Here is a 9,829-nt window from a genome sequence, read left to right as displayed (position 1 = left end):
ATTTCTCTTCTATTTCCATGTTCACAGCATGACTGAATTCCAGTAGCAATTACTGCTCTGCAACGCGAGGCTTGGGAAAACATTCCTAAACCCCACGTTAGGCAGCTGTGCTCCCTTTCACCACGACAGAAAGGGGGAACCGAAGGGCACCAAAGTGCAGGTGCTACATTTACAAACCCAACACTCCCCAGGAACAAGAAAAGTCACACTAGAGAAACTTCCAAACAATTTCCAACACTGACCAAGATTTTATTTTTTTTTTTTTAACAATAGAAACAAAACAGCTGTGCTCTGAGCAAAACCAAAGATCTCAAAAAAATTCTTTGAAGTTTACTAATAGCATTGCAAGGTAAGGCTTCCCAAAGAGTTTTATTGAAATAAATTATTTTCACCTAAACATTAATGCAACTCCTCTCATTAAATTCACCTTCAAATGTCCTAAAAACCAACAGTAAAAAAAGTTACCAACAATTCTAGATAATACTGGGCTCCTTCTAAAGGACAGTGGTACTAAAACTCACTCTTCAGGAGTTTAAAAATTAAGTCACTGCCATGTAAAATTCAACTATGCAAGCTAGCGTCGGCGGCTCCGAGCGGATCTCGTGTCAAACGTTCTTCAGAAAAATCAGAGGTGAGTAGGTTGGGCTGCAGCCAGCCTAAGGTCCAGCTGCCCCAATTCCTCCAGTCTTTCTGAATAAAAACTCACAGTGAAGTTGTGGGGTTAAAAATGAAATAAAAAGCAAGATATCGGAGCTATCTCCATGAAGTCCCATCCATGTTGCTCTGGAGTCCAGAACAGGCGGGTTTTTCTATCGTACTCCCTTGGCTTACGGTAACACTGAATTGCAGGGGCTGTAACCTCACCTCGTGCCCCCTCTTCTTCACTTGATTCCCCTCGGTCTCTCATTTGCTTCTGGCCATAAAAGGCAAAGGAAAATAGTGCAGCCCTGGGGAGTGAACAGAGCCAGACATCTGCCAGCGCAGAAGAGCCCAGCAACGGAACTATTTTATGCTGGAATCGATGTGAATCGGTGCTTCTCTGCACAGTTCATGAATTCAGTTTTTTCTGCCATTACGTAGCTAGAGAACTTCCATCCAGCCTAGGAACCGACTTCCCAGCGACGCTACCCCAGCCCGTCAAGCCGGCCTACGTAACACCCCTTGCTGCCGACACGAACAGGGACTGGAGAGTGGGCACCTGCTCACCTAATGCAGGGTTGGCTGCAAATTTCTAAGCTTTCTTCCCTCTTGGAGTAACTGTCCCTGATCTCGAGCTGAACATGCCAGTGCCCTCCGCGACCTGCACCCACAGCTGCTAAACCAGAACACACTTTCCCCAGCCTCTGCTGTGCAGTCAGCCTAATACCTCATGCTAGCTGCAGAGATCATGCCCGTGGTTTAGAAATTGCCTTTTGTTTGTGGAGGGGATCAACGTCACATAGAAAATATTACAAAAAAAGGTTAATTTGTCAGCTGTCCAAACATTATTAGACCACATGCTTTATACAGCAGAGAGGCAGCCAGCTCACTCGGCAGCACAGCTAGCTGAACTCTGAAGAGACACTCTCCTGCTGGTATAGAAAGTGCAGGGGGTTTTTTGTATTTATTTATTTATTCAACTTTGCTCACGAGGAGGAGGAAGGAAGGGCAACGAGCGCTAAGAGTTTTGCTGCATCTGAAGTCTCCGTTCGGCTGCGGCAGCGAGCGTCCTGCGACGCAGGGTGACGGGATCGGCGGACGCTCCCTCAGGCGCAGGAGAGGGCTTCTCTGTGGTCAACTCCTCGTCAAAGGTTTTGTTTAAATAACGCCTGCAAGACGAAAAAGGAAAAGAGGGGTGAGCAGAGCCTGCCTCACTTTGGCTCTGGGAAGTACTTTGCTGGTACATCCACGAAGTAAGGGAGGGTGCAAGGCACATTGGAAAATACCTTGATAAAAGCGCCACAAGCTACATACTCAAAAAATAAAAAAGCCCATATAACAGACTTGGCAGAAGCTCTTAGTTTTTGTTCAAGATCCTTGCGCCTGTGGGTGGGAGCCAGTTCTAAAGGCAGAGGCTCTACTCTTAACTCAGAGCCATTCACCAAGAGTGCAGGTGAGTCACTGAATCTCTCTCCCCGTTATTCCACCACTTTTAAGACGCTGGCAGCGTCTACCACCAGAAGTCACTCCCTGATGACACGAGTAAACGTCTGACAGAAGGGGCACTACGGCTGCAAAGTGTGAGGCAAGGCAAAAATACAAGGAAGCAGCTGCCAGAGCTAACAACCCAATGAATTTTTACACTTAGTGACAAAATATAGTAGATTGCAATTCCACAGCTCTTCAGTGCAGGGAGGGAACCAGTAAAGCAGAAAGTCAAAAATACTTTGTCTCCCTAAATTACATTTTTCAAACATCGAGGAAAAAGTATTCCAGGAGCAAGCCTATTTATAGACAAACTCTTAAAAGGTGTCATACCCCCAGTTACTTATATGAAGGCATTTCAACGTGAAAAAAAGAAAAAGAATGTAGGTAGCCTGATAACACTAAGGGACATATCACTCAGTGTAGTTTGTAGTCTCCCTGTGATACAAAGGAAGGGACAACATTTGATACAAATGTTAGAAAGTCTTTTCTACATCACTAAAGCACCTTCCCTTCCCTTTTTCATCAGCAACTGGATGCTAGTAAAGTTCACCAATATGATTGGAACGCATGTGAAAAAACGTAATTTCTACTTCTAACACTTATTACTAGTTGGGCTAAAAGAAACAGTTAAAGTTGGCTGCTCTCTCTTCTGTAGCGTTGACTTGCTGGTCATGAGCTCCCCTGGCACGCTTTAGTAAGCCGTCATCTGTCAGCTCTGCGCTGCTTTGTTCTTGAGACACTCACTGGGTTTGGAACGAGTGGTGCCTGACAGTAACTGCAGCTGTAGCAGCAGAGGCAGTGTGGGCTGACACCTATGCCAGGAGACAAGCTGAAGATGACTAGAGGACTCAACACGCACTGCGCTCTCACTTCTTATAGGCTCAGACTAAAGCCCGTTGAGGCTGCAGAAACCACCCTCTGATTTCAAAGAGCTTTGGAGCAACCACTTAGGAAGCTGCGTAGACGTTGGGACACATGACGCCATCTCAGAACTGGTTTTATCTGCGATGGTTGTCTTAAACAGCATCCTGAGCCAGCTGTAGCAGATGTATTCATTCCTCTTACTACTTTTTGCATCAGCCCAGGCTCTCAGTGGTTATAATCCATTTGAAACCCATTCTGGGGGACTACAACTGAGTGGCCAGGCTGGAGTTTTAGGAAGGAACATACTTTCGAGCTTGCTGCAACAAGTCCTCCTTCCGCTGAACCAGCATGCGCTGCCTTTCATCAGCTGACTTTGAAAAGCGACTTCCTCTGGCTTCAAAATCTTCTGCTTCACTAGGCTCTGCTTCCATTTCACTGAATTCCACCATTTCATCCAGTCTTGAGTTGAGTTCAAGTGGCACTCTCTCAGTCTAAGAGAAAAGGAAAAGTCATAAGTCGTTGCAAAATTTGCTAACAGGGCTTCTTTGGATCAAATCAAACAAGCTACAAAGAACTGTCATTTTTGGAGGCACTGGAAGAAACTAGACTGTCACCTGCTGTACCCAACTCCCTTGGGCTCCTTTGAAAACCCCAGTTAAAATACAGAACAAAGCTATTTCAAAACATGTTCAAAGAGCCTGTATTCTATAACGCTGTATCTTTTATGCCATGTTTGAAAGTAATCTCAAAGACAAACATTAATTACTCATAATTAATGCTCTATGAAAATGGGGCATTTGAAATAGTCCGATTCTGCAGCTGACTTGATGCAGCAGTAAAGAGTTGAAAAAGCAGAAATCCATATACTAAGGAAAAAAATAACAAAGAGGATGGGTGCTTGAGAAGGGAATTTATGACGTTTCGGTTCACCAGGTTCTGCAGCACCCAAATTATTGTATTCGGGCTGCCAGAGCAAGGCTGGCAACTGTCCCAAGCACGGCGTGTCAATAAAAGAAGCTGGCAGCCTTGCACATAGTACGTCTTCACCCTTGACAGCTGGCCGACAACACTAACGTGAAAATTGAGCTGATGAATGATGACACTGGTGAACTAGCATAGGTGAAACAGCATATCCTGATCACATCCTGTCATATCCGATCAGATCAGCTCTGCGATGGAAAAGCAAGATGTTACTAAGCGTGGTAGCGTCAAGAAACAAATCACCTCAATGACAGGCTTAAGGGTTTAGCCATCATTTGGTATCCCAGAGGATTACTCAAACAAGAAGGATGCATCAGAGAGGTATTAGCCAAGTCAGCTCCTCCCGCCTAGTTTTGGGCCTTGGGTAGAGCCGCGGCAGGAGCCGCGCCAGCCGGTGCCGTGGGCCCTGCAGGGGCACTGCTGCTCGAGTCCCAGCAGCCCAGACTCGGCAGCATCGCAGCGTGCAACGCACAGGTTTCAGCAGCTGATGAGCAAAACAAGTTGAGTCATTCCAAAGCCCTAGAGACACACCAGTAACGCCAGCTCCCCGGCGCAACGCCTTCAGAGAGCAAAAACCAAGACAAATGTCACTTCCCATCAACTAGGTGAACCAAGCAGGAACGCCAGGGCGCAAGCAGAGCAGCACAAACACGGCGAGCTCAGAACACAAGTACACGTGTTCAGCCTCTTTCAGCAAAAACCCCAGCAGGCTGGAATTTACGGCAGGGCTCACGCGGTGGGGTGCTGTTGGACTGCTCAGAGCCACACCACATCTGAGGGGAGGAAGCGAGAGCTCCGCAGCATGATCCCATGGATTGTGCTTGGGCCAAGACGACCTTGGCAGACCCAGAGGAACAGGTATGGAGCAACCTGACTGCTGCTTCCCATTACCACACAGGTGGATACGGAAAAGGGAAGCTCTGCTGGGTAAAGCAGTCAGGAGGGCACTCATTATGGCTGATGTTCAGAAAAGATCACCTTTTTTTTTTCCCCTGGACCATCTGTATCAGAAGATGCAAGCCAGCTCCCCTAAGGTTCTGGTTTTTTTTCATAACATTACAAAGATGCAAAAATCCATACCCAGAGCCCATTCCTCTATCTGAGCATAAGAATGATTACCGAGGAGGTTTTAGAGACAAAAATATCAAAACAAGTTGCAGTAAAGGTTATGACGAGCCTCAGTATGACAGCAGATCTCACATGCAGAAAATCCAACACTACAGAAACTACTCCTCCTTCAGGCTCCAAGAGAAAAAGAGTTAGTTTCATGAAAGCCATGTGATGGCTCAGAAGTGTCTCTATCTAGAGTCACCCAGTACTTCAGCAATGACAATAAACTGGATTCTTGGGGGAGGTGGGGGGTGGCACAGGCAAGAGCTGCACCAGGCAAGCTTCAGCTTTGTAACAACAGCTTACTAGTTAGGTCTGAGCAGTCCTACCCAATCTCCACCCAGGATTACATAAACAGATAAACAGACAAAAAAATTTAAAGGATAATCTTTAAATACATTTTAGCACATGAAAATACAAGCTTGCAGAAAGTAGATATAGCTGCTCTGGGATCTGTTCTTACAGGGAGTGACAGCAGAGCCAGAAAGGAGGGGAGGGAGGGCAAATATGCTAGGGATGGAGCTGGAGCTGCAGAGCCTTACGCACAAGGCTGGAAGCATTAGCATTTCAATGCCCAACTGGAGAACAGTATGTGCACAGCATCCCGCTAAGTGTACAGGCCAGGACTGTTAGAAGCTGTCAATGTTTAGAGCATTATCACACAAACCTTTAACACGATTTATACCATGATGGGGCTCAGAGATATCTCTCAACTACCCTTACGTTATGTCAGCACTGACACCCCAAAACCACAAGCTACATTTGGAGGGGGAGAAATCAGTCATTATCTCTATCTTAAGACCTTTGAATTCTACACAGAATTAAACCATAATATGATGTATGGCACAGAGGAAAACCAACGCTACTCATGAAGAATGGTGCTTTTATTTGAGCACATTAATTCCCCTAAGAAGTGTTATTTCCAACAAGCATAACTCCAATGGGTCTGCCACTTGCTGCTGGAGATCTACAAAGATGCCCAAAGATGGGTATATTGATTTAAAAAAAGAAGAAAAGAGACGGACAGCTTGTAAACTTGCTCTAAGGCTGCAGCACAAAGCAACTAGAGCTGCCACAGTCTCTCTCAGGGACTGTGACATAAGGTGTGAAGCTACTCTATCCACTATTTGGAAATTCAAGGCTCACCTAGAGGAGATGATAATGGCTTCTTATGTCCCTTCCCACTTGCATTTAAAAAGCTTCTTAAAAGTCAAGCAGCCTGCTGAAGTAGCTTGTTTGCTGCTAGACCTTTCCACACAGAGGAGAGTTTGACTGACTACAGCAACATATTCTTCTGGCAAGAAGAAAGAGAACATCTACAATATGCCAAGTACTCAGTTAAAAACTGAAATAAAAAAAATCAAAGACACAAAAGTGACAGGAGTTTCCTAGAGGAAGGCTGCTCCTAGGCTTACAAGTCTTTTCTCAACTGAAATACTATCAATGGCAAGGAGATAAGCACGTTTCACTCCTAGGCAGATCTCTGTGGCCATGTAACAAGAGTGATCAGCTTGTCTGAAGCCAGCCTAAGTTAACACTAAATGCACAAAGCGTGAGGACAGCAGCAACTGGAGTTTCCATGGCACTACCCCGCAGCAAGTTTCAGTGCATGGCAGTCTCGGTCTCCCACTTCAGCCTTGACCTATGAATCCCATTTGGCACAGTCAATATCCATCCAGGAAAACCTGCACAGAGGCCACCAGTTCATCCCGCCGCACACAGCCACCAGCAACCTGGAATTCACAACTGTTGCCGTATCTCCAGGCTATCACTGTGCTATTCTACAAAACAAAAACACATTCTCCATCCAAACTGCCACTGGCTCCAACTAAAACACACCATTTGAGCAAAGTGCTTAGCTGTAATTCACAGCAAGAAGACGTCACTGTTAGAGAGCACGTGCTCAATGACATGATGTATGAACCCCACTTGCAGTTTTTTAAGTTCTGTAGAAGGAAGGACAGAGACACAGGTAGTGCCAGGCAGGAAGGAAAAAGGTGAACAGCAATACAATCATCCAAAGGGGGATTTGAAGCCAGTACCAAGGTAAGGAAAACTCATTAGGTGCCATTTGTAGAAAGAGGTTTTACTCATAAAGAGCAGGGAAGATGCCACCAAAACCTTCAAGTTAACCCAAACTAGCAACTAAGGAGTTGCTAGACCCAGATCAAGATTTCCATTCCCACAATTCTGTATCTCCTATGCCAGGCTCTTATCAAACACCTGCACCAATCCCCACCACCTTTTCTTCAGCCTCAACTGCAATATCAAACCAAGTGAAAGTTTTTTCTGTCTTGCAACCTGCTAACGAGGGAACTGCCACAGTTCAATTTCAGGTGAGTAACAGGTTGGCTATTCAGGTTATTAAAGACTGCAGAGGCAGAAAGTCACACACCTCACAAATTCACTCTGTGTGTCCTGGTTTGAGAGTGGTGGGGTTTTTGGTAGCAGGGGATGGGGCTACAGTGGTGGCCCCTGTGAGAAGCTTCTCAAAGCTCCCCCGGCTCCAAGCCAGACCTGCCCTTGCACCAAGGCCGGGCCAATTAGTGATGGTGGCCACGTCTCTGCGATAACGTATTTAAGAAGGGGAACCTGGGAGGAGTGGTGGGAGTTGTGAGAACATCTGTGCAAACACCCAGGTCAGTGGAAGGAAGGAGAAGGAGGTGGGAGGTGTGTTGGTGCACACGCCCCCTGTATCCCGTGGTGAGACAGCAGGGCCACCCCTCCACCACCCCCCATGGGGGTCACCCGTGGAGCAGATACCCATCTGCTGCCTCTGGGGGCCCCACGCCCACCCAGGTGACTGTGCCCCAAGATGGCCGGGACCCCATGGGAAGAAGGCCCTGCTGTTGTAGTTCGGTGCTGGGAGGGCTGCAACACACGGGGGTGACCCGCACACCCGTGGGAGTGACTCATGTCGGAGTTGGTTAGTGGAGGACTGTCTCCTGTGAGAGGAGGACTGTGCTGGAACAGAAGAGGAATGCCAGAAATTCCTCCCCTGCCCCGAGGTGGAAGGAGTGGCAGGACTGACCGCATCCCCCCTTCCCTGCCCGCTGCGCCGCTAGTGGGGAGGAGGTAGAGGAGCAGGTGGAGATAGCGGGAGCAAAGCTGGGCCCGGGAAGAAGGGAGGGGTGGGGGAAGGTGTTTTCAGGATGTGGTAATGCTGCTCACGGTCCTACTCTGTCTGTTAAGAGCTGGTTTGTTAGCATCGGTATTCTGTTCTTTTTTTTTTCCCCCCAACAAGCCTGGTTTTTGCCCAAGCCTTAAAGGAGAAGGCCATCCCTCCCTATCCTTATCTCAATCTCCTGGGTCTTCTGCTTTCCTGGAGGAAGGGTGGGGTGAACAGCTGCATGGTGCTCAGTTGCCCTCTTGAGCTCAAACCACAACACTATGCCAGCAGAAAGGGAGGTTTATAAAACAGAAACCCTCACCATTTTGCTACTATATTCAGGGAAAACAGAAGTGGAGTGAGACTTTATTCTACTCACAGGCTATTTTTTTTTTCTTCCTGCCACATTTCAGCTAGCACTAAACCCTTAGTGAAGGACAGCAAAACCCATTATTGTGCTTTATATGTAAAAAGGTTGTTAATCTCTTGGTCTTGTTTGTATCCCACTCCATTCACACCAAAGCTCCCCATGACTCCAAGTGCTTCCTCCAGAAAACAAAAGAATTCTTATGCCCAGAAGAGAAATACTACTCATTTTAAGGAAGTGTCTGGAGACATACAGAATGGGAATGGGAAGAAGGGGACAAGTAAAGCATCCTGCTCTTCATATTGCACAGATGGGCATAGGCCTGACCAGACATGAACAGAGACATGATCTTTTTCTGTTCTTTGTATCACTTGCGAGCACTTTCCTTCAAGGAGGAAAAAGAAAAGCACACAGATAATTCTTTACAGGAGCACCATGCTGAAGCCTTACTTTAGTTGCCTGACAGTGTTAGTTCTGCTGTGAAACACAAGGATGGGCTGCCACCAACCTGACCTGGTACAGAACCTAACGCACTTACCTGGCCGTGCAGCTTCTAATTGTGCTTTTTGCCCATTTTTATGCCAAATTACCTGGGTAACAGTTTCAGTATCCTCCTGATCAGTACTGTGCCGTTCCACAGAACTGTTCAATGCAGGTCTAATGCTATCTGCACGCTGAAATGCAAACATCATGGGTTTAATACAGTGTGTGAAATGGCAAAACAACGAGTTCTTTGAACACATTCAAACTCTGCCCTCTACAACGTCATGCGTTATGTTCAATTTAGAAACAGATAAGTTAGCAATAAACAGACCGCACTGTGTTGAAAGAGAATTCTCTCTGCTTCCCCCCACACAGACTCCAGATAACAGTACTATCTGATGTGCACAGAACCAGAATTCAATACTCTTATGAACAGAAACATTGTCCCCAGACTGCTTTACTGAAATCTGCTATCACTAATTAAGAACAAGGCATCAGTTTGCTGACTACTTTCTTTGGAGAAAACCTTCCTAAGTGGTACAATTCAATTATCTGTCAGCAGAGAAATCAACTGGAAATGTTCTAAAGGCTCTGCACAAGAGTGATCGAGAAGAGCTGCTTTAACTAAGCAAATATTTGTCTCTAGTCTAGCTAGGACATTTTCAATATATTTTTGGTACATGACTGAATATACTGCATTTACAGAGATTTAAACAAAGGAAAAACAAAACCCGTGGGTTTTTTTACTAGAATTTGGGCACTACCGTAAGCAAACATTTCATGTGTCC

General features: G+C 46.2%; 1 protein-coding gene across 2 annotated transcripts in view; it reads right to left on the bottom strand.

Annotated features, from left to right (window-relative positions):
• Nucleotides 1-228: 228 nt before the first annotated feature.
• The window catches only part of AMFR (autocrine motility factor receptor), a 37,075-nt gene continuing 27,474 nt past the window's right edge, over nt 229-9,829 (bottom strand). The window contains exons 12-14 of one of the 2 annotated variants that reach the window (XM_074882041.1): nt 9,149-9,232; nt 3,298-3,482; nt 229-1,808 (exon numbers count right to left, since the gene is read on the bottom strand). In XM_074882041.1, the coding sequence (XP_074738142.1) occupies nt 1,658-1,808; nt 3,298-3,482; nt 9,149-9,232 (420 nt within the window). In that variant the 3' untranslated portion in view covers nt 229-1,657. The remainder of the gene's footprint in view (nt 1,809-3,297; nt 3,483-9,148; nt 9,233-9,829) is intronic. The other variant, XM_074882042.1, reaches the window with a different exon arrangement.

This window comes from Strix uralensis, chromosome 12 (assembly GCF_047716275.1).
Source record: "Strix uralensis isolate ZFMK-TIS-50842 chromosome 12, bStrUra1, whole genome shotgun sequence".
In the NCBI taxonomy this organism is placed as follows: domain Eukaryota; kingdom Metazoa; phylum Chordata; class Aves; order Strigiformes; family Strigidae; genus Strix; species Strix uralensis.
Note: the sequence above shows the minus strand (reverse complement) of the source record. Positions and strands in the feature narration are given on the sequence as shown.